Below are 25,569 nucleotides of genomic sequence, written 5' to 3' on the forward strand. Positions count from 1 at the left end.
TCCCAAGAAAAAAAAAACTCACCTCGGAAGAGGAAATTTCCCGCTCAATCGTTCGTCATCGTTAAACTTCCGGAGAACTTCCTCGAACCTGTGCAACAGTGCCGTGATGGCCAATCGTCCCGCGATACCACCCTCACTGCTTCCTCCGGTCGCTGCTCCCGCCGCCGGTTCCTTCCCGCTGCTATTGTTGTTCATCTTGTTGTGTCCGTCTTCGGCGGCAGCCGCCGCCACCATTCCAACCATTCCATCGTCCAGCAACGAAAACTGCAGCAACGTTTCGAAGCAGGTCTTGGCAAACTCCTCCCGTAGCTTCAGTTCCGTCTCACAGCCGGCAAACGGCGTACTTCCTGTGGTGGCCGAATGAATCGAACCCTTGTTCAGTAGGACCACCGCATCCAGAATGAACTGCTGGGGGATTTCGTGGCTGTACGGCAGGATTTCATCCCGTATCAGCTCGATCACCTGACAGTCAATGGTTTCGTCCAGTACCAGCTCGTCGAGGCCTCGGTCCTCCACCACACAGACGCTGAAAAGATATTTTCTTAAGTAAAATGTTCCGTGGTATTCGAAGAACAAGTAAACCACGAAATAAGATTTTACAAAGAAAATCCACTTGGACTCAACGATAAGTTCATTCACATTCATCCAGCGCCAAGGAACCTAAAATTTTGGACCGAGTGAATTTAGTTCACTGGTGGTCCATGAACTTATCCACCGATGAATCAAATTCATCGCGGTCCGAGAATTTTGACACTAGAGTGGGGTCTGTTCCAATCAGAATCGTCCAATTCTGATTGGAATGGCCCCGCTCTAGTGTCAAAATTCTCGGACCGCGATGAATTCGGTTCATCGGTGGATAAGTCCATGGACTTATCCACCGATAAACCGAATTCATCGCGGTCCGAAAATTTTGACACTAGAGCGGGGCCATTCCCAATCAGAATCGATCAATTCTAATTGGAAAGACCCCGCTCTAGTGTCAAAATTCTCGGACCGCGATGAATTCTGTTCATCGGTGGATAAGTCCATAGACGAGTGCACCGATGAACTGAATTCATCGCGGTCCGAGAATTTTGACACTAGAGCGGGCCATTCCCAATCAGAATTGTTCAATTCTGATTGGAAATCGTGAACTTCTGATTGGAAGCGGCCCCGCTCTAGTGTAAAAATTCTCGGACCGCGTTGAATTCAGTTCATCGGTGCACTCGTCTATAGCGGGGCCACTTTCAATCAGAATTGAACGATTTGCAATCAGAATTGCCCGGCCCGAGAATTTTGACACTAGAGCGGGGTCGCTTCCAATCAGAAGTGCACGATTTCCAATCAGAATTGAGCAATTCTGATTGGGAATGGCCCCGCTCTAGTGTCAAAATTCGCGGACCGCGATGAATTCGGTTCATCGGTGGATAAGTCCATAGGGGAGTTCCCTTGGATGAACCAAATTTTAAATTTCATCTTTCTCCCGCAAGCCTTAGGGTAGGACGGGGCAAGATGGCCACCCGGGGCAAGATGAGCACCCCTCCGTTTTACTACTTTTATGATGAATTTTGCCCAAACAACTTCATAATCCGTTAGAATAATGTTCATCCTGTTTGTAAACCTTATAAAAGGTACTTCATAATGAACGAATTAAAAATATCGTCAAATTAGTCAATAACATGGATTTTTTGCATTTTCTTATAAGAAATCATCAGAATAAAATAAGGGTTCTGTGTCAGAATCAAATTTTTACCATAATTCTGGTTATCAGCCAACATTACTAGCTTACTGCAAAGCATTTTAATTTGCATTAGAAAATATTTTCTAAAAACAAACATTTAAATTTATTCAATTTTAGTTATTTACCTATACTGCCCACATTCGCACAACAGTCCCATGTGAATAGGAAACCCAGCAAACATGGGACTGTTATGCGAATAGGGGCAGTATAGTGGGGCAAGATGAGCACCCCTGATGGGAATATATAAAATACTTTGAAATTATTGTAATCCACGCAATAGTGCCGAGCATAGGTTTCCGTAACCTCTGCAACTATTTGGTTGCGTAAATTCCTAAAAATAAGCAATTTAATAATCGTTTATTGTTTTTCGGCTCATTTTGTATAAAGTATTATAAAACCGCATTTTTTTTCAATAATCGAAAAAATTGAAAATTTTAGAACGTGATACCAAAGCTATAAACAAGGTTCACTATATCAATCACTGTATGACCAATTTATTGTTAAAATATTGGGATTTTATTGGAGTGCTCTTCTTGCCCCGTAGCATGTTCGAACTGACCATAAAACATCTTCTTTGTTTAGTCAAATAAATCAATCTTATTGTGTATTTTGAACCCTGCTATGTTTATGGGTGATAGAAAACATGACATAGAAAAGAACTACTGAGAGGTACTTTGAAAAATTGTGTTAACTTTCAATAAATCCAACGTGATCCTTAGGGTGCTCATCTTGCCCCACCCTACCCTAATGAAATGAAAAAGTGGATTTGAGGTTTGGCTTATCCTTGGTGAATTACTTTCCCTGACCTCTAAGCTGAAAAAATTGGATGAATGAGTATGAACCATCGTTTAATTCTAAATGGAAACGGCCCCGCTCTAGAGTCAAAAATCCCAGACAGAGTGAATTCGATTCATCCTGGTTTCTCCTCGGAAATCTAAAAATCTCACCTCTTGGGAAACAGAAACTGATCCAACGTATCGGACAAATCCTTCCACATGGCGGCAAAATACTTCGGGTGCTTCCGGGCCACCGGAAGGCCCGTATGCAGTACCGTCATCAAGCTGGAGATGGCCAGCTTCCACGTGCTGGCCGACATGCACTTGTACTTTAGGGACAAAGGCAGATGCAACGCTTTGATGATTTCGTGCAGTATTTGACCTTCTACGACGGCATCGTGACTGGCCGTCTGCTGGTACAGTTTGACCGCCACCGTTAAAGCTTTCTCTCCGAACGGAATGTAGTTCATGCTGACCCACTCGACAGCACCGTTGGCCGCGGGCATCTGGTGCGCAACGACGCCACTTCCGGAGCGCGTGGATTTGACGGGCCTGGTGGAAAAGATATTTAATAATGTAAAAAACTCTCTCAAACAGCGTTGGAGATCTGATTTACCTAGTCTCGATACGGTCAAACGAAGGCGGAACGCAAGCAAACTTACTGAAGCTCAGTAGCTGCTTGAAGATCGCCGAAATCATGTGCTTCAATCCATTGCCACCCGTCGTCCCCTCCTTCGCCCCTATAGCTTCCTTCTGTAGCAGCTCCATGCAATCCAGAACTCCATCGTGCAGCGGGGTCAACTGCGAATCAGAAATGGTCGACATGATGTACGGCGTCGAATCGCTGTGCACCGGAACGGCCACCGCATTCATCAGCACAGTGCAGAGCTGGGTAAGATCCTTGTTGCTGAAACGATTTCGAATATGCTGGAACAGCGCAGGGAAAATCTGCACCAGCGCTGTGAGGAACGCCTGACTGGGTATGTAGATCTCCTCGCCGTTTTTGTCGTGGCCATCTACGCTGGCCAGCGACGGCGGTTTGGTGCTCTCCGCTCCGATGTTCAACCAAACCCGCCAAGCAACGTTCCAGATGTCGATTTCTTCCGCTGCGGACTTTTCCGTTGGGGTTTTGGCTATGGCATCTGCGTCCGCTGGACAAGACGTGGGTCTGTTGTACAGAATCTCCTGGAAGGACTTCAGCGCTGCCAGCGAGACTTCGTTGCTCTTGCTGAGGGCCGAGTTTTCGATGAATTCTAGCAGAAGTGCCCAGGCCCGAGGGAAGTCACCGAGCATCTGCAGGAGAGCTCGTTTGGTGTTGAATACCTTGGGGACGAGATGGAATGTGCTATTGAGTTCAAATTTTGAACCTGAAGAGGTCTTACAGTCATCAACTTACCCTCGAAACTCCGGACAGCGTCAGGACCTGCGTCTCGGCCCACTGCTTCTGGGCCGTGTTCCGCGAATGGTGGATCAGAATGTTGCCGCTGGTGTCGACCTTCTCGCTGCTGGCACAGCTGGACAGGGCCCGGACCTTGTCCAGCAGTGGGAACAGCACCTGCCAGAGGACCGCCTGCCAGGTGGGCGGATTCAGCAGATTTCCGTGGGCGGAAATCGTCGAGAACAGAGTCTGCCCAGCCGACTTGCGAACCGCTGGCCGTGGATCGACGCACAGATCGCCAAGTCGCGCGTACAGGCACATCCAAAGCCGGTCGAAGTGAGGCATGTTCAGGGTGCCGGGGAAGTCCGGCAGAACCGACGTGTCGTCGCACACCGTTTGCGATAGCTTCTCCTGATTCTGGTTGAAGTAGTCCGAGATGTTCCACTGAAAGTAAGATTAGGATCATAAGCATAGCACATAACAAACGAATGGACTTATCCACCGATGAACCGAATTCACAAGTTCCGAGAATTTTGAGTGGGGTCGTTTCCAATCAGAATTGGACGGTTCTAATTGGAAATGACCCCGATCAAGTATCAATATTCTCGGACCGCGATGAATTCGGTTCATCGGTAGATAAGTCTATGGACTTATGGAGTTATCCACCGATGAATCAAATTTATCGCGGTCCGAGAATTTTGACACTAGAGCGGGGCCATTCCCAATCAGAATCGTTCAATTCTGATTGGAAACGGCCCCACTCTAGTGTCAAAATTCTCGGACCGCGATGAATTCGGTTCATCGGTGGATAAGTCCATGAAAAGAAAAAGTGGTTTTGACGTTTGGTTCATCCTAGGTGAACTACTTCCCCTGGCCTATGAACTTATCCACCGATGAACCGAATTCATCGCGGACCGAGAATTTTTACACTAGAGCGGGGTCTGTTCCAATCAGAATCGACCAATTCTGATTGGAAACGGCCCCGCTCTAGTGTCAAAATTCTCGGACCGCGATGAATTCGGTTCATCGGTGGATAAGTCCATGGACTTATCCACCGATGAACCGAATTCATCGCGGTCCGAGAATTTTGACACTAGAGCGGGGCCGTTCCAATCAGAATTGGACGATTCTGATTGGAACAGACCCCGCTCTAGTGTCAAAATTCTCGGACCGCGATGAATTTGGTTCATCGGTGGATAAGTCCATTCTGATAAGAAACGGCCAGCTCTGGACTTATCCACCGATGAACCGAATTCATCGCGGTCCGAGAATTTTGACACTAGAGCGGGCCGTTTCCAATCAGAATTGGACGATTCTGATTGGAACAGACCCCGCTCTAGTGTCAAAATTCTCGGACCGCGATGAATTCGGTTCATCGGTGGATAAGTCAGTGTCAACATTCTCGGACTGAGTGAATTCGGTTCATCGGTGGGTAAGTCCATAAGAAAAAGTGGGTTTTATTCATCCTAATTCATTTCAGATGAATCATTTTGTTTAGTTTTATAGGTTATCCAACTTTGACCCCCAAATTTCTTACCATCAATCCAACGGCGGTCAGCGAGATGTTCAGTTCCTGCGTTTGCGAACCAAATTTGGCAGCCGTATTGACGCACAGTGGCAAACATCGCCAAGGCATAACCGGCAGGAAGTCCGTGACGACCAGCTGAAGACACTGGAACGCAATCCGGATCAGAGCCTCCCCGTGGTGATCGTTGACGGCACCGATGATTCCCAGCACTAGGGGCCATCCATGCGATAGGGTTTCTCCGGCTCCGTTCAAAACCTGCAGAACACATTCCAACTGCCGTTGGCGAACGTCTCCGTGCGGAACCGAGGACAATTCCGAAAGTGGCCCCAGGAGAAGGGTTTGCAGCTTCAAGTTCTCCTTCAACGGTTTCTCGTATTTGTATTGTAAGGCTGCCTTGACCAGGTAGGTGATCGCCTCAACGCCCCATTCTCGCATCCGGATGTGAGGGTGTTGGCAGATTTCCAGGAGGTGATTCGTCAACGGACGCCACAGAACCTCAATCCGGTTGAGATTGACCAATCCGGTTTCCAGGAGTTTCGCCACGGCAAAAAGTGACGGCTCTCGGTTGTTGTACGCCAACTCCATGGCTTCGTGGGACAGCTTGCAGAGGGCGTCTATCAGATGATGAAGCGCCACATCATCTAGGTATTGACTGGATTCGAACAGTTGACTCAACATCTGGGACAGAACCGGAAGATCCGTCATGACTTGGGTTATGGAATTGGCGTCCGTTGGAGGTTTTTGAACCGCCTGTAGGCTGCCTCCGGTTGAAGGCTTCAATCCTAGGATCCAGGCCAGATGTTGCAACGTGGTCAGAACGATGTGCCACGAACTTCCAAGAATACCTCCGTGGCAATGCGCCAGATGAAGCACAGATCTCATGCACTGGAGGTTTTTGATGGTCAACAGGACAGGGCCCTGGTGGGCCCCAACCGGAAGGGATGATGTTGGAAGAGGCGTTCCAACGGCGACCACCGGATGACGCTGCTGTTGCTGTTGATCCGGTTCTCCGTACGATCCGAGAAACATGGTTCCCATGTCCTGACTGCCTGCTCGCGAATGAGACTTGAACTGGCTGCCCTGGTAGTTGACGTTCAGTACCGAGAGGGCATAGTGTGGCGGAAGTGACGCTCGGCAGAGGGCCGTGATGAAGGCATCCCGAGGAGTGTGGAGTTCCAAGAGGCCGCACAGGGCAGCGTAGTTCTGGATAGCTTTCAGGATGTTCTCCGTGGTTGATTCATCGGTTGCGGCGTCGATTAGGGGTCCCAAGGCAGACAGGAGACCCAACCAACTGGAGTAGATGAGCTGGATGTGCAGAGCCTTTTCGTCTTCGGTGACACGATTTTTGTAGGGCGTGGGATTCTCGTCGCCGATTTGGGAAGGTCCTTGAATGGAAAGTGAGATCGATCGGACAATGTCCAGAAGGCAAGCGTAGGCCACCGATATTCCGTATCCGTCGGGTATGGGAGGAGGTTCCATCTTATCCAGCATCTCCAGGAAGGTCGATTTGGATTGGCCAGTAGGGAACGTGACCACCAACGGAAGGAATACTCCTCGGAACAGGAATCCTGGCTGAGGAGAAATTCCCGGTCCTACTGGAAGGCCTCCGATCAGCGCTGCTGGTTGGCCTGGAGTTCCCCCAACGGCACTATTCAACAGCTGGCTGTTAACGAACAAACTCTGAACGTACGTTCCAAGCGAGTTAATAATGTCCTGGAAAATGTTAGTGGCATGATCTTTGAGATCGTAACATCGACAGAACGAGATCAGCAGTTCCGGTTGGATTGTCATTTTGTGAAGAACTTCCAGAGCCAGCGATCTCTGCCACGACGGCTTGTCCGGATCCAGGAATTTCACAATCAACGACAGAAATATCTCACATTCCGTCACCAGTAGACTGTGGTACTTCTGAATCAGAATCGAAACGACCCTCAGGAGTCTCATGCTAATCGGGAAGTACGGCTTGTCGTGAGGTGCCGTGGCTTGTGCGTTTTGCGGCGCCATTGTCCTGTATTTTATGTTAGGCGAAAACAACTTAATGACTAGGGCACAGACACGTTCCTTGAGCAGGAACGAGAATTCCGGGTTCTTGTAGAACACGGACGTATACTGAGTCAGAACCGATTCCAGCAGTTCCAGGCCGAATGTCCGTGTCATTTCAGTCATTCCGAGCAACCAGTACGGTTGATCTGCATTTACCAGCTGGACCAAATCTTGGAACAGGAGAAACGCATCCGCTGCGCATGGTCTTAGCCCCTTTGGAGCAACCCCAGTTGCCAACTTCAGCTCTTCCAAGTTAACTTCCCTCTTCTCATCTTGGTTGGCTTCCGCTTCCGCTTCCTCCCCAACCACCCTCTCGAACACAAGTGAAACCAGCTGCCGTACCGTTGCTCCAGCTGTGTTAATTGTTGTCGAATCCTTGGTAAAATGCAACCGGAAACACAGAACCAACGTTTTGGCCAGCGTTTCCCCGTGAACGACCGTGTTGGTCGTCAACAGCAGCGTAACACTTTGCAGGACCTTCACCTCCTCGGTTCCATTTTCCATCAGCATCCACAGCGTATCGGTTATGTAGCGGGCTCCCTTCTGGTCCACCACCTGCTGGGTGATCAACCGTTGCATCATCCCCAGGCAGAATTTGATGATTTTGACATCTTTCGATTCGCAGCCCTGCACCAGCGGGTACAGAATCTGGTTCACCACGTAGTAGACCGGTGTCTGTGGATTGGCCGCGGCCGTTTTTAGTTTTAGTATCGCCTCTTCGCATGACTGCGGGAGAGAAGAGAAGAGGGATAAATGGGTCAGTTTAGGTGTGTGCTATTGTGTGCTTGCAGTATGAACAAAAGAGGTAAATTAGCATACCGTGAGGTCGCCATTCACCGCTCATTTAACGGCATTTTCGTAAAGTATATGACACTAAAAATCGACGTTTGCGAATATTGCACTTTAATTTACGTTAACAACTCAACAATTATGTTGTTATTATAGAAAAATTATAAAACGATTGTAAAATATGTTTACAACCGAAAAAATAAAAATTCAAATGTGTTATCTCTTGGCTCCTATTACCGCTCATGCATCCATTCACCGCTCATAATGGATCCATTCACCGCTAATTGGATTATTTTTTCATGGGAACACGGAAATTATTTATTTATAAAAACATAATAACTTTTATTTACCAAAGTATTGATGATTCGTGACGTTCAGTTCATCCTGTTTTGTCTAAAATGGAATCTTTAACGGGTTTTACCTGTTGGATATTTCTTTCGCTGTTTGCCCTGAACAGTTCCCATGTTGTCATGCAGCGCAGTGTGAGAAATATTTTTTGAGAACGTGATTTCATGTACACCCATATAAAAACTTGGTCAAATGAATTTTTTTTATTGTGGCAGCATGTTGTATTCACTTTTGTTACAATACTTTACTAACATTTGATCATTTTTGTATGATTGACCCAAAATGAGCGGTAAATGGGGCATGAGCGGTGAATGGCGACCTCACGGTAGATGGTCACGGTAAATTGGTATGCATATTACTTAGGTCAGTGGCGCTGCTGGTTTTGGCTTCATCGTGGTGATAGAGCAACAACACTGTTCTTTTAAAATTTCACATAAACAATATTCGTTCATTGCACGTTGCATTGTTGATTACGGAGTGTTTAAGTAGTATATGTAAATGTTCTATTTATAATAATAACTTACTAATTGATTGCACTTTATACAAGATCAAGGAAGACCCGTTACGTGGGTAGATCACCTTTGAACGGTTATGCCGTAAGATCTACCACATCAAGTTTCAATCTTTCTATTTTTCTGATGTGATTTCTGGATGTGTTTTTTGTAATGTTTGTGTTTTGTTTATGTGTTTCGACTTTTACTGCGAACGGTTTCTGTATTTATTATTTTTTCCTCTTCAATTACGTGCTTGTCAAACTTTGATGGGTTGCCTCAAGCTTTCTGCCACTTCAATATCGAAATACAGATGGGTATGTTATTTATATTTTATTTTTGTATATTATTTTTTCTCAGGAATTTCAAGGTAATTTCATGGAGATAGTTTGGGTGTCCTGTATCTTCTGAAGTAAACGTTAAACTTTCCCAGCATTTCCTCGCGATTGTAAGGACGTGGCCAGATATACAATGTGATGCTTGTTCGAACCAACTCTAACACGTAACAAAAGGTGTTAATCCAAAACGTTCTTTTAGCGACATTACGTGTTAGACTTTTCAAAACATATGAAGCTGAGTATTGTATAGTCACCCATCACCCACGGTAGGTGAGCGATTCCAAGCAACAGCATCAAAATTAAGGAAAATTTTTAATTCATGATTTTCTATTGAACTGAAACTTTGCACAGTTTTTCAGTTCCATCTAAATCGCCATTTTTCGATATCAAATTTTTATTTAGAGCCACGACTAACTTTTCAAAAGGGTGTATGTGAAAATGGTTCAAAAATATTCAAAAATATGCACAACAAAAACGGATTGTTCGATTGTTATGAATTTTTCAGCAAAGTTAGATAGCCAAATGGTGATTTCTAAGAAAATATACACTGTGAAAAAAAATCTATTTTATCATTGAAAAACATCATTTTTGTCACAAAAACTCAAATATCTCAAAACCCTATCTTTTTACCAACTTGAATTTTTTAGGGAAAACGGTCCATTGTATTAGCAATCTACCATAAAAATTTGGTGATGGTAAACTAATAAACAAAAAAGTTATAACATTTCAAAAATTTCACAATTTTTACATTTAGTAAAAAAAATTTTCTGTGTAAATTATTTCGGCCGGGAATCGCGATTTGATGCTGATTTTATTGTTCAGCAAAGTTAGATAACTAAATGGCGATTCCTAAGAAAATATACACTGTGAAAAAAATCTTTTTTAACATTAAAAAATATCATTTTTGTCACAAAAACTCAAATATCTCAAAACCCTATCTTTTTACCAACGTAATTTTTTAGAGAAAACGGTCCATTGTATTAGCAATCTACCATGAAAATAAACAAAAAAGTTATGACAATTCAAACATTTCACAATTTTCACATTTAGTAATAATTTTTTTTTAGTGTAAATTATTTCGGCCGGAAATTGAAGTTTGATGCTGATTTTATTGTTAATGGCCTTGCGTGAGTAAAACAAGTTGTTTTTATTATATATTATATATACATACAGGGTGATTGGTTCCGGACTTTACAAAATTTTAGGGCAGCTAGGTCTTCAAAAGTTATGAAAAAATGCCCAAGGAACATAGGGTCGGAAATCACTGCTAAGTGAGTTATTCACATTTTAATTTTTTAAAATTAGTGCATTTTTGAAACCCAATATCTCAGGAATTAAAAGTCGTACATTAAGCATTAACGCTCGAAACGAAAGCTAATGAACTCATCTTTCTTAGCTTCTTTGACGGAGATTTTGTAAAAACTACTTAAAAGGTTCAAATTTTAAAAAGTTTGCAAAAAGTGTCTAAAAAATCAGTCTTTTTTAGGGTATTTTTGAAAATTTTTAAATGAATAAATAATTTCTGTTAAAAAAGTTCTTCTACAAAACATGCACCAACTTGTTCTCTAAAAATGTTTCTTTGACAGCAAAACTCTATCTTTTGTAGATTAGCCAAAAATTGATTTTAAAAATAACACTCCAAATTGCATAAACCTCATGCCAAAACAATGGTCAACACCCTATCAGTTCGCGCGTTCGTGTGTTGTTGCTCCACAGCATGAGGACGACGGCAGCTGCTGGTGCTGTCGTGGCGAACAGAAAACGAGTTCGCTCTTTGTCGCGTCGCATCTTCGCCTGCGCCAACTGCGGAAGCATTCGAGGCGGAGTTTGGTATTACTAAATCGTGTGAGCATACTAAGTGCGACGTGCACTAAACTTATTTTTCGACGAAGCGAAAGCACCGATGAAAGTTTATTTACAAGAGCATACATTTAAACCCCTCGCACTCGTAGCTCTGCTGCGGTGCTGTTCAGATGGGGGGTCTATGCGTGCGGCAATTTACAAGATTTTTTTTGTTTGACGATGTAACTGCATCCTCTTGTGCATCCTTCTTCTATCTGACATCGCACCCCCACTGGGACAGAGCCTGTTTCTCAGCTTTTAAAGGGAACATTGGGGATTTTTAGGAGATATTGGGGAGGACAATGGGAACTTAGAAATGATTAGGGTCTTCGGGAAAAATGATGTCTTTGAGAAATCTGAGCAGCAAGTTGGACATTTTAGGAGAAGTTTTGGATATTTTAGGACAAGTTGGGGATTTTTAAGGTACGTTGGGGATTTTTAGGAGATATTGGGGAGGATAATGGAAACTTAGTAATCATTAGGGTCTTCGAGGAAAATGATGTCTTTGAGAAATCAAAGCAGCAAGTTGGACATGTTAGGAGAAGTTGGGGATATTTTAAGAGAAGTTGGGGATATTTTAGGAGAAGTTGGGGATTTTTAAGGAACGTTGGGGATTTTTAGGAGATATTGGGGAGGATAATGGAAACTTAGTAATCATTAGGGTCTTCGAGGAAAATGATGTCTTTGAGAAATCAAAGCAGCAAGTTGGACATGTTAGGAGAAGTTGGGGATATTTTAAGAGAAGTTGGGGATATTTTAGGAGAAGTTGGGGATTTTTAAGGAACGTTGGGGATTTTTAGGAGATATTGGGGAGGACAATGGGAACTTAGAAATGATTAGGGTCTTCGGGAAAAATGATGTCTTTGAGAAATCTGAGCAGCAAGTTGGACATTTTAGGAGAAGTTTTGGATATTTTAGGACAAGTTGGGGATTTTTAAGGTACGTTGGGGATTTTTAGGAGATATTGGGGAGGATAATGGAAATGTTTTTTCATTGGGTTCGGCCGCGAGCGCGTCGTCGTCGTCTTCTATTTCACAGTGTTCGTCTTCGTACAGGGCAATTTAGTGTGTTTTTGGAGGCAACGTCGAAATGCCGCTTTTTCATTTGGTTCGGCCGCGAGCGCGTCGTCGTCGTCGTCGTCTTCTATTTCACAGTACTCGTCTTCGTACAGGGCAATTTAGTGTGTTTTTGGAGGCAACGTCGAAATGCCGCATTTTCATTTGGTTCGGCCGCGAGCGCGTCGTCGTCGTCGTCGTCTATTTCACAGTGCTCGTCTTCGTACAGGGCAATTTAGTGTGTTTTTGGAGGCAACGTCGAAATGCCGCTTTTTCATTTGGTTCGGCCGCGAGCGCGTCGTCGTCGTCGTCGTCTATTTCACAGTGCTCTTCTTCGTACAGGGCAGTTTAGTGTGTTTTTGGAGGCAACGTCGAAATGCCGCTTTGAGTTTTTGGAGGCAAAGTGTACATGACGCGTTTTCATTCGGATCGTTCGTCGTCATCGTCTATTTGACTGTGCTCATCTTCGTGATTTTGGAGGCAAAGTGAAGAGGTCATTTTTTTTTTCATTTGGGGCTGCCGCGTCGTCGTCGTCGCAGATTTGGCTGTGCTCATCTTCGCTTGTTTAGTGTGATTTTTGAGGCAAAGTGAAAAAGCCGCTTTTTTTTTATTCGGACCGGCTGCGTCGTCGTCAATTTGAATGTCCACATCGTCGTACCCTGTGTAGTTGTAGCGGTTCAGTGTGATTTCGGAGAAGAGGCCAATTAGTGGAAGATGCTGTAGCACATACGCACTGGGCACTTCGAAGGATGTTAATTGGTGAGCTCTTTCCATTTTATCATAACAATAATAATAATAATAATAATAATAATAATAATTAATGCTAAAGGATTTATACAATTCTGCTCTGGTTTTTGTGTATCTATCTAACAAATATTGAAAAGTTCGTCACGTCATGTGTCGGCGCTAGCTCCAAATGCACATTTAGTTGATAATAAATAATTTCCTTTCATTTTTTGCATGAACACATCAATTTGAATGGTTCGTCATCTTCGGTGTCGACATTTGTAATATTTTAGTCCAAATGAATAAATGTTTTGACTCAAATAAAGGTTGCATGAATTTCTGGAAAAAGAGAGGGTCGGTAAAAGATAGACGGCGAACCATGCGGTAAGATCTTTTTGATTTATTTATCACGTGTTATTTTGTTAATACTTGTGAATTGATCGCGTTCAGCATTGTCTCGCGCGGAAACGCAAACTACAGATGCGTCGGTGTTTAGCATTGTGTTCTCCTTAGTTGCGAATGAATAACTTATGTAGGGTGAGTTTTGAAACACAAAAGATCGCGTTCGTCGTCCAAGGTTTAGAAGGGTTTTTCTTCGCGAGCGCATTATTAATCGCGAATCAAAACATTACACTCGTTTACCACGACAAAATCCTCAACACATCTCCATTTCCCCTGTCCAAACTCCTAGTGATTTCTCGTAGTAACGCAGAGAATTCCTCGGTTATTGGCCTAAGCGAGAATCACGTCATCACTTCCTTCCCTATCCTCAATTGACCTGCATTCGGACGCGGCCGGCGCTGGTATTGCTTATTGAAAAGTATTGGGATTCCAGCATTTACACAATGAAGAGAAAGCTAATCCCAAGCATCATCTGTTGGTTCTTTGTGTAAATGCAGTTGTCCTTGCAATAACAGAGGAGCAACCGCGGGCGGTCAATCATGCTCATGCTCATGCTCATGCTCATGATATTGGGGAGGATAATGGAAACTTAGTAATCATTAGGGTCTTCGAGGAAAATGATGTCTTTGAGAAATCAAAGCAGCAAGTTGGACATGTTAGGAGAAGTTGGGGATATTTTAGGAGAAGTTGGGGATATTTTAGGAGAAGTTGGGGATTTTTAAGGAACGTTGGGGATTTTTAGGAGATTTTAGGGAGGATAAAGGAAACTTAGAAATGATTAGGGTCTTCGGGAAAAATGATGTCTTTGAGAAATCTAAGCAGCAAGTTGGACATTTTAGGAGAAGTTGGGGATATTTTAGAAGAAGTTGGGGATTTTTAAGGAACGTTGGGGATTTTTAGGAGATATTGGGGAGGACAATGGAAACTAAGAAATGATTAGGGTCTTCGGGAAAAATGATGTCTTTGAGAAATCTAAGCAGCAAGTTGGACATTTTAGGAGAAGTTTTGGATATTTTAGGACAAGTTGGGGATTTTTAAGGTACGTTGGGGATTTTTAGGAGATATTGGGGAGGATAATGGAAACTTAGTAATCATTAGGGTCTTCGAGGAAAATGATGTCTTTGAGAAATCAAAGCAGCAAGTTGGACATGTTAGGAGAAGTTGGGGATATTTTAGGAGAAGTTGGGGATATTTTAGGAGAAGTTGGGGATTTTTAGGAGATGTTGGGGAGGACAATGGAAACTAAGAAATGATTAGGGTCTTCGGGAAAAATGATGTCTTTGAGAAATCTAAGCAGCAAGTTGGACATTTAAGGAGAAGTTGGGGATTTTTAAGGAACGTTGGGGATTTTTAGGAGATATTGGGGAGGACAATGGGAACTTAGAAATTATTAGGGTCTTCGGGAAAAATGATGTCTTTGAGAAATCTGAGCAGCAAGTTGGACATTTTAGGAGAAGTTTTGGATATTTTAGGAGAAGTTGGGGATTTTTAAGGAACGTTGGGGATTTTTAGGAGATATTGGGGAGGACAATGGGAACTAAGAAATTATTAGGGTCTTCGGGAAAAATGATGTCTTCGAGAAATCTGAGCAGCAAGTTGGACATTTTAGGAGAAGTTTTGGATATTTTAGGAGAAGTTGGGGATTTTTAAGGAACGTTGGGGATTTTTAGGAGATATTGGGGAGGACAATGGGAACTAAGAAATTATTAGGGTCTTCGGGAAAAATGATGTCTTCGAGAAATCTGAGCAGCAAGTTGGACATTTTAGGAGAAGTTTTGGACATTTTAGGAGAAGTTGGGGATTTTTAGGAGATATTGGGGAGGACAATGGGAACTAAGAAATGATTAGGGTCTTCGAGGAAAATGATGTCTTTGAGAAATCTAAGCAGCAAGTTGGATATTTTATGAGAAGTTGGGGATTTTTGGGAGATATTGGGGAGAATAAAGAAAACTGGGGAATCATAAGGTGCTTTGAGGAAAATGATGCCTTTGAGAAATCTAAGCAGCAAGTTGAACATTTTAGGAGAAGTTGGGGATTTTTAAGGAACGTTGGGGATTTTTAGGAGATTTTAGGGAGGATAAAGGAAACTTAGAAATGATTAGGGTCTTCGAGAAAAATGATGTCTTTGAGAAATCTAAGCAGCAAGTTGGACATTTTAGGAGAAGTTGGGGACTTTTAAGGAACGTTGGGGATTTTTAGGAGATATTGGGGAGGATAATGGAAACTTAGGAATCATTAGGGTCTTCGAGGAAAATGATGTCTTTGAGAAATCTAAGCAGCAAGTTGGACATTTTAGGAGAAGTTGGGGATTTTTAGGAGATATTGGGGAGAATAAAGAAAACTTGGGAATCATAAGGTGCTTTGAGGAAAATGATGTCTTTGAGAAATCTAAGCAGCAAATTGAACATTATATTTGAAGTTGGGGATTTTTAAGGAACGTTGAGGATTTTTAGGAGATATAAGAGAGAATAAAGGAAACTTAGAAATGATTAGGGTTTTCGAGAAAAATGATGTCTTTGAGAAATCTAAGCAGCAATTTGGACATTCTAGAAGAAGTTGGGGTTTTTTAAGGAACGTTGGGGATTTTTAAGGAACGTTGGGGATTTTTAGGAGATATTGGGGAGGACAATGGGAACTTAGAAATTATTAGGGTCTTCGGGAAAAATGATGTCTTTGAGAAATCTGAGCAGCAATTTGGAAATTTTAGGAGAAGTTTTGGATATTTTAGGAGAAGTTGGGGATTTTCAAGGAACGTTGGGGATTTTTAGGAGATATTGGGGAGGATAATGGAAACTTAGGAGTCATTAGGTTCCTTGAGGAAAATAATGCCCTTGAGAAATCTAAGCAGCAAGTTGGACATTTTAGGAGAAGTTGAGGATTTTTAAGGAACGTTGGGGATTTTTAGGAGATATTGGGGAGAGTAAAGGAAACTTGGGAATCATTAGGTTCTTTGAGGAAAATGATGTGTTTGAGAAATCTAAGCAGAAAGTTGAATATTTTAGGAGAAGTTAGGGATTTTTAAGGAACGTTGGGTGTTTTTTGGAGAAATTGGGGAGGATAAAGAAAACTTGGGAATCATTAGGTTCTTCGAGGAAAATAATACCTCTGAGAAATCTAAGCAGCAAGTTGGACATTTTTGTAGAATTTGCGGCTTTAAGGAAAAGTTGATTGATTTGTCTTTATTTAAGAGACTTTCAGCCCTTAGCTGGTTTGAAAATTTGGGGATTTTTAAGTAACGTTGGGGATTTTTAAGGAACGTTGGGGATTTTTGGGAGATATTAGGGAGGATAAACGAAACTTAAGAATCATTTGGTTCTTCGAGGAAAATGATGCCTCTGGGAAATCTAAGCAGCAAGTTGGACATATCTCCTCAAAACACCCAATGTTCCTTAAAAATCCCCAACGGTCCATTAAAATCCCCAACTTCTCCTAAAATTTCCAACTTCTTCTCAAATGCCCAACTTGCTGCTTAGATTTCCCAAAGCCATCATTTTTCTCGAAGACCCAAATGATTCCTTAGTTTCCTTTATCCAATACATTAGTGACCCTATTTTGTAAGCCCGTTTGCGGAACACAGTTTTTGTTCTACTCAACAATCTAAACAGTTCATCAAACTTTCTAATCCTTTTCTTTATTCCCATTGGCATCATTTTTCTAGAAGAGCCTAATGATTTCTCAATTTCCTTTATCCTCCTCAATATCTCCTGAAAATTCCCAACGTTCCTTAAAAATCCCCAACGTTCCTTAAAAATCCCCAACTGCTCCTAAAATGTCCAACTTGCTGCTTAGATTTTTCAAAGACATCATTTTCCTCGAAGACCCTAATCATTTCAAAGTTCCCATTATCCTCCCCAATATCTCCTAAAAATCCCCAACGTTCCTTAAAAATCCCCAACTTCTCCTAAAATATCCCCAACTTCTCTTAAAATATCCAACTTGCTTCTTAGATTTCTCAAAGACATCATTTTCCTCGAACACCCTAATCATTTCAAAGTTCCCATTATCCTCCCCAATATCTCCTAAAAATCCCCAACGTTCCTTGAAAATCCCCAACTTCTCTTAAAATATCCCCAACTTCTCCTAAAATGTCCAACTTGCTGCTCAGATTTCTCAAAGACCTATCCTCCCCAATATCTCCTAAAAATCCCCAATGTTCCTTAAAAATCCCCAACTTCTCCTAAAATCTCCCCAACTTCTCCTAAAATGTCCAACTTGATGCTTAGATTTCTCAAAGACATCATTTTCCTCGAAGTCTCCAATAATTTCTAAGTTTCCTGTATCCTCCTCAATATCTCCTAAAAATCCCCAACGTTCCATAAAAATTCCCAACGTTCCTTAAAAATCCCCAACTTCTTCTAAAATGTCCAACTTGCTGCTTAGATTTCTCAAAGACATCTTTTTTCTCGAAGACCCTAATGATTCCTAGTTTCCATTATCCTTCCCAATATCTCCTAAAAATCCCCAACGTTCCTTAAAAATCCTTAACTTCTCCTAAAATGTCCAACTTGCTGCTTAGATTTCTCAAAGGCATCATTTACCTCGAAGACCCTAATGATTCCTAAGTTTCCATTATCCTCCTCAATATCTCCTGAAAATCCCCAACGTTCCTTAAAAATCCCCAACGTTCCTTAAAAAACCCCAACTTCTTCAAGAATGTAAAAATTGCTGCTTAGATTTCTCAAATACATCATTTTTCTCGAAAACCCTAATCATTTTTAAGTTTCCTTTATTCTCCCCTATATCTCCTAAAAATCCCCAACGTTCCTTAAAAATCCCCAACTTCTAATAAAATGTTCAACTTGCTGCTTAGATTTCTCGAAGACAAATTTTTTCTCGAAGACCCTTATCATTTCTAAGTTTCCTTTTTCCTCCCCAATATCTCCTAAAAATCCCCAACGTTCCTTAAAAACCCCCAACTTCTCCTTAAATGTCCAACTTGCTGTTTAGATTTCTCAAAGACATCATTTTTCCCCAAGGCCCTAATCATTTCTAAGTTTCCATTGTCCTCCCCAATATCTCCTAAAATCCTCAATGTTCCTTAAAAATCCCCAACTTCTCCTAAAATATCCCCAACTTCTCCTAAAATGTCCAACTTGCTGCTTAGATTTCTCAAAGACATCATTTCTCTCGATGACCCTAATGATTCCTAGGTTTTCATTATCCTCCCCAATATCTCCTAAAAATCCCAAACTTTCCTTAAAAGTCCCCAACTTCTCCTAAAATGTAAAACTTGCTGCCTTGATTACCCAGAGGCATCATTTCCCTCGAAGAACCTAAGTTTCCATTGTACTCCCCAATATCTCCTTAAAATCCCCAACGTTCCTTAAAAATCCCCAACTTCTCCTTAAATGTTCAACTTGCTGCTTAGATTTCTCAAAGGCATCATTTTCCTCAAAGCACCTTATGATTCCCAAGTTTTCTTTATTCTCCCCAATATCTCCTAAAAATCCCCAACTTCTCCTAAAATGTCCAACTTGCTGCTTAGATTTCTCAAATACATCATTTTTCTCGAAGACCCTAATCATTTCTAAGTTTCCTTTATCCTCCCTAAAATCTCCTAAAAATCCCCAACGTTCCTTAAAAATCCCCAACTTCTCCTAAAATATCCCCAACTTCTCTTAAAATGTCCAACTTGCTGCTTAGATTTCTCAAAGACATCATTTTTCCCAAAGACCCTAATCATTTCTAAGTTTCCATTGTCCTCCCCAATATCTCCTAAAAATCCCCAACTTCTCCTAAAATATCCCCAATTTCTCTTAAAATGTCCAACTTGCTGCTTAGATTTCTCAAAGACATCATTTTTCCCAAAGACCCTAATCATTTCTAAGTTTCCATTGTCCTCCCCAATATCTCCTAAAAATCCCCAACTTCTCCTAAAATATCCCCAACTTCTCTTAAAATGTCCAACTTGCTGCTTAGATTTCTCAGAGACATCATTTTTCCCAAAGACCCTAATCATTTCTAAGTTTCCATTGTCCTCCCCAATATCTCCTTAAAATCCCCAACGTTCCTTAAAAATCCCCAACTTCTCCTAAAATGTTCAACTTGCTGCTTAGATTTCTCAAAGGCATCATTTTCCTCAAAGCACCTTATGATTCCCAAGTTTTCTTTATTCTCCCCAATATCTCCTAAAAATCCCCAACTTCTCCTAAAATGTCCAACTTGCTGCTAAGATTTCTCAAAGACATCATTTTTCGCGAAGACCCTAATCATTTCTAAGTTTCCTTTATCCTCCTTAAAATCTCCTAAAAATCCCCAACGTTCCTTAAAAATCCCCAACTTCTCCTAAAATATCCCCAACTTCTCCTAACATGTCCAACTTGCTGCTTAGATTTCTCAGAGACATCATTTTTCCCAAAGACCCTAATCATTTCTAAGTTTCCATTGTCCTCCCCAATATCTCCTTAAAATCCCCAACGTTCCTTAAAAATCCCCAACTTCTCCTTAAATGTTCAACTTGCTGCTTAGATTTCTCAAAGGCATCATTTTCCTCAAAGCACCTTATGATTCCCAAGTTTTCTTTATTCTCCCCAATATCTCCTAAAAATCCCCAACTTCTCCTAAAATGTCCAACTTGCTGCTAAGATTTCTCAAAGACATCATTTTTCGCGAAGACCCTAATCATTTCTAAGTTTCCTTTATCCTCCTTAAAATCTCCTAAAAATCCCCAACGTTCCTTAAAAATCCCCAACTTCTCCTAAAATATCCCCAACTTCTCCTAACATGTCCAACTTGCTGCTTAGATTTCTCAAAGACATCATTTTTCCCGAAGACCCTAATAATTTCTAAGTTCCTTAAAAATCCCCAACTTCTCCTAAAATGTCCAACTTGCTGCTCAGATTTCTCAAAGACATCATTTTTCCCGAAGACCCTAATAATTTCTAAGTTCCCATTGTCCTCCCCAATATCTCCTAAAAATCCCCAACGTTCCTTAAAAATCCCCAACGTTCCTTAAAAATCCCCAACTTCTCCTAAAATATCCAAAACTTCTCCTAAAATTTCCCCAACTTCTCCTAACATGTCCAACTTGCTGCTCAGATTTCTCAAAGACATCATTTTTCCCGAAGACCCTAATAATTTCTAAGTTCCTTAAAAATCCCCAACTTCTCCTAAAATGTCCAACTTGCTGCTCAGATTTCTCAAAGACATCATTTTTCCCGAAGACCCTAATCATTTCTAAGTTTCCATTGTCCTCCCCAATATCTCCTAAAAATCCCCAACGTTCCTTAAAAATCCCCAACTTCTCCTAAAATATCCAAAACTTCTCCTAAAACGTCCAACTTGCTGCTTAGATTTCTCAAAGACATCATTTTCCTCGAAGACCCTTATGATTCCTAAGTTTCCATTATCCTCCCCAATATCTCCTAAAAATCCCCAACGTTCCTTAAAAATCCCCAACTTCCCCTAAAATGTCCAACTTGCTGCTTAGATTTTTCAAAGACATCATTTTTCCCGAAGACCCTAACCATTTCTAAGTTTCCTTTATCCTCCCTAAAATCTCCTAAAAATCCCCAACGTTCCTTAAAAATCCCCAACTTCTCCTAAAATATCCCCAACTTCTCCTAAAATATCCCCAACTTCTCCTAACATTTCCAACTTGCTGCTTAGATTTCTCAAAGACTTAATTTTCCTCGAAGACCCTAATGATTACTAAGTTTCCATTATCCTCCCCAATATCTCCTAAAAATCCCCAACGTTCCTTGAAAATCCCCAACTTCTCCTAAAATATCCAAAACTTCTCCTAAAATTTCCAAATTGCTGCTCAGATTTCTCAAAGACATCATTTTTCCCGAAGACCCTAATAATTTCTAAGTTCCCATTGTCCTCCCCAATATCTCCTAAAAATCCCCAACGTTCCTTAAAAATCCCCAACTTCTCCTAAAATATCCAAAACTTCTCCTAAAATGTCCAACTTGCTGCTCAGATTTCTCAAAGACATCATTTTTCCCGAAGACCTTAATCATTTCTTAGTTTCCATTGTCCTCCCCAATATCTCCTAAAAATCCCCAACGTTCCTTAAAAATCCCCAACTTCTTCTAAAATATCCCCAACTTCTCCTAAAATGTCCAACTTGCTGCTTAGATTTCTCAAAGACATCATTTTTCCCGAAGACCCTAATCATTTCTAAGTTCCCATTGTCCTCCCCAATATCTCCTAAAAATCCCCAACGTTCTTTAAAAATCCCCAACTTCTTCTAAAATATCCCCAACTTCTCCTAACATTTCCAACTTGCTGCTTAGATTTCTCAAAGACTTAATTTTCCTCGAAGACCCTAATGATTACTAAGTTTCCATTATCCTCCCCAATATCTCCTAAAAATCCCCAACTTCTCCTAAAATATCCAAAACTTCTCCTAAAATGTCCAAATTACTGCTCAGATTTCTCAAAGACATTATTTTTCCCGAAGACCCTAATAATTTCTAAGTTCCCATTGTCCTCCCCAATATCTCCTAAAAATCCCCAACGTTCCTTAAAAATTCCCAACTTCTCCTAAAATGTCCAACTTGCTGCTTAGATTTCTCAAAGACATCATTTTTCCCGAAGACCCTAATCATTTCTTAGTTTCCATTGTCCTCCCCAATATCTCCTAAAAATCCCCAACGTTCCTTAAAAATCCCCAACTTCTTCTAAAATATCCCCAACTTCTCCTAAAATGTCCAACTTGCTGCTTAGATTTCTCAAAGACATCATTTTTCCCGAAGACCCTAATCATTTCTAAGTTTACATTGTCCTACCCTATATTTCCTGAAAATCCCCAACGTTCCTTAAAAATCCCCAACTTCTCCTAAAATGTCCAACTTGCTGCTTAGATTTCTCAAAGACATCATTTTTCCCAAAGACCCTAATCATTTCTTAGTTTCCATTGTCCTCCCCAATATCTCCTAAAAATCCCCAACGTTCCTTAAAAATCCCCAACTTCTTCTAAAATATCCCCAACTTCTCCTAAAATGTCCAACTTGCTGCTTAGATTTCTCAAAGACATCATTTTTCCCAAAGACCCTAATCATTTCTTAGTTTCCATTGTCCTCCCCAATATCTCCTAAAAATCCCCAACGTTCCTTAAAAATCCCCAACTTCTTCTAAAATATCCCCAACTTCTCCTAAAATGTCCAACTTGCTGCTTAGATTTCTCAAAGACATCATTTTTCCCGAAGACCCTAATCATTTCTAAGTTTCCTTTATCCTCCCTAAAATCTCCTAAAAATCCCCAACGTTCCTTAAAAATCCCCAACTTCTCCTAAAATATCCCCAACTTCTCCTAAAATATCCCCAACTTCTCCTAACATGTCCAACTTGCTGCTTTGATTTCTCAAAGACATCATTTTCCTCGAAGACCCTAATGATTACTAAGTTTCCATTATCCTCCCCAATATCTCCTAAAAATCCCCAACGTTCCTTAAAAATCCCCAACTTCTCCTAAAATATCCCCAACTTCTCTTAAAATATCCCCAACTTCTCCTAACATGTCCAACTTGCTGCTTTGATTTCTCAAAGACATCATTTTCCTCGAAGACCCTAATGATTACTAAGTTTCCATTATCCTCCCCAATATCTCCTAAAAATCCCCAACGTTCCTTAAAAATCCCCAACTTCTCCTAAAATATCCCCAACTTCTCCTAAAATATCCCCAACTTCTCCTAACATGTCCAACTTGCTGCTTTGATTTCTCAAAGACATCATTTTCCTCGAAGACCCTAATGATTACTAAGTTTCCATTATCCTCCCCAATATCTCCTAAAAATCCCCAACGTTCCTTAAAAATCCCCAACTTCTCCTAAAATATCCCCAACTTCTCTTAAAATATCCCCAACTTCTCCTAACATGTCCAACTTGCTGCTTTGATTTCTCAAAGACATCATTTTCCTCGAAGACCCTAATGATTACTAAGTTTCCATTATCCTCCCCAATATCTCCTAAAAATCCCCAACGTTCCTTAAAAATCCCCAACTTCTCCTAAAATATCCCCAACTTCTCCTAAAATATCCCCAACTTCTCCTAACATGTCCAACTTGCTGCTTTGATTTCTCAAAGACATCATTTTCCTCGAAGACCCTAATGATTACTAAGTTTCCATTATCCTCCCCAATATCTCCTAAAAATCCCCAACGTACCTTAAAAATCCCCAACTTGTCCTAAAATATCCAAAACTTCTCCTAAAATGTCCAACTTGCTGCTCAGATTTCTCAAAGACATCATTTTTCCCGAAGACCCTAATCATTTCTAAGTTCCCATTGTCCTCCCCAATATCTCCTAAAAATCCCCAATGTTCCCTTTAAAAGCTGAGAAACAGGCTCTGTCCCAGTGGGGGTGCGATGTCAGTTAGAAGAAGGATGCACAAGAGGATGCAGTTACATCGTCAAACAAAAAAAATCTTGTAAATTGCCGCACGCATAGACCCCCCATCTGAACAGCACCGCAGCAGAGCTACGAGTGCGAGGGGTTTAAATGTATGCTCTTGTAAATAAACTTTCATCGGTGCTTTCGCTTCGTCGAAAAATAAGTTTAGTGCACGTCGCACTTAGTATGCTCACACGATTTAGTAATACCAAACTCCGCCTCGAATGCTTCCGCAGTTGGCGCAGGCGAAGATGCGACGCGACAAAGAGCGAACTCGTTTTCTGTTCGCCACGACAGCACCAGCAGCTGCCGTCGTCCTCATGCTGTGGAGCAACAACACACGAACGCGCGAACTGATAGGGTGTTGACCATTGTTTTGGCATGAGGTTTATGCAATTTGGAGTGTTATTTTTAAAATCAATTTTTGGCTAATCTACAAAAGATAGAGTTTTGCTGTCAAAGAAACATTTTTAGAGAACAAGTTGGTGCATGTTTTGTAGAAGAACTTTTTTAACAGAAATTATTTATTCATTTAAAAATTTTCAAAAATACCCTAAAAAAGACTGATTTTTTAGACACTTTTTGCAAACTTTTTAAAATTTGAACCTTTTAAGTAGTTTTTACAAAATCTCCGTCAAAGAAGCTAAGAAAGATGAGTTCATTAGCTTTCGTTTCGAGCGTTAATGCTTAATGTACGACTTTTAATTCCTGAGATATTGGGTTTCAAAAATGCACTAATTTTAAAAAATTAAAATGTGAATAACTCACTTAGCAGTGATTTCCGACCCTATGTTCCTTGGGCATTTTTTCATAACTTTTGAAGACCTAGCTGCCCTAAAATTTTGTAAAGTCCGGAACCAATCACCCTGTATAATATAATATACTATGTACCGTAATGTTCCGATTTTATCACGCCCTCCGCGCATTAGTCGTTTATTCATTAATTTGCTGTTACATTTGAGGACAAGTGTTTTCCCTCTTCTTCAAGATGAATGTTGAAAGCGTGTTTTGCAACGTTAAAAATATTGAAATGGGTATAGATGTTGAAGAATATTACAGGGCATTTTTGAAAAGAGGCGTAATTAAATTGTTTAAACAGATGTCGCTGATGGCAATTTCTCAGTTGTTGTCGTTTTCGAACTTCCTGCGCCCTGCTTTACCGATGATATACAGATGGCTCGTTTGTCAAATTCTAGACGGCAGGACGTGCAAATGCGTAATTTTGTACACAATGTGGACATTTGGGCATAACCAGTCTCTTTCAGTTTATCTATGGTGCTTTCGGTGAGATTTCGTAACTCTTTTGAACATTTTTTTTCATCAAACGGTCTACAAGAGAGCGTTGAGTTGAAGACCTTTGAGAAAGCGACTGTTCATCTTGTTCGTTAGATTATAATAAACAAAATCACTTATTAATTTTAACTTACTTGTTTGGTGTTGGTGGCTGAAGAAAAAAAAATACTATACAATTTTTAATATTCATAGCGGTAGTATTTTTTTGTTTTTTTCGTGAGCATTGTCAGGTATGTATACAGACAAACAAACGTAACACTGGCGAAATTTTCATTGACCACGCCTTCAACGATCATTTTGAATCTTGGTTGTGGCTTTCATAACAAGAAGAGCGCCCATCGTTTTTCTTTGCGTTTGACGTTTCACACTAGCGCCTTCTGATGACGATATTGCACAACGCAGTGTTTCGTGAAACATTTCCACCAGGTGGTGATAGTGTGAACTGGGCGATGAATTTTCACTAAAATTGTTCTAGGCGTTTCGTCTGTTTGTCTGTGGTATG

At 41.2% G+C, this 25,569-nt stretch overlaps 1 protein-coding gene across 1 annotated transcript in view; it reads right to left on the reverse strand.

Annotated features, from left to right (window-relative positions):
• Window positions 1-25,569, reverse strand: part of LOC109412678 (protein MON2 homolog) — a 55,509-nt gene that overhangs the window by 5,112 nt on the left and 24,828 nt on the right. Inside the window, exons 2-6 of the mRNA XM_062850407.1 lie at window positions 5,412-8,171; window positions 3,893-4,318; window positions 3,113-3,819; window positions 2,668-3,048; window positions 23-526 (exon numbers count right to left, since the gene is read on the reverse strand). Coding sequence (XP_062706391.1) covers window positions 23-526; window positions 2,668-3,048; window positions 3,113-3,819; window positions 3,893-4,318; window positions 5,412-8,171 — 4,778 coding nt within the window. The remainder of the gene's footprint in view (window positions 1-22; window positions 527-2,667; window positions 3,049-3,112; window positions 3,820-3,892; window positions 4,319-5,411; window positions 8,172-25,569) is intronic.

The sequence above is a fragment of the Aedes albopictus genome, chromosome 2, assembly GCF_035046485.1.
Source record: "Aedes albopictus strain Foshan chromosome 2, AalbF5, whole genome shotgun sequence".
NCBI classification, from domain to species: domain Eukaryota; kingdom Metazoa; phylum Arthropoda; class Insecta; order Diptera; family Culicidae; genus Aedes; species Aedes albopictus.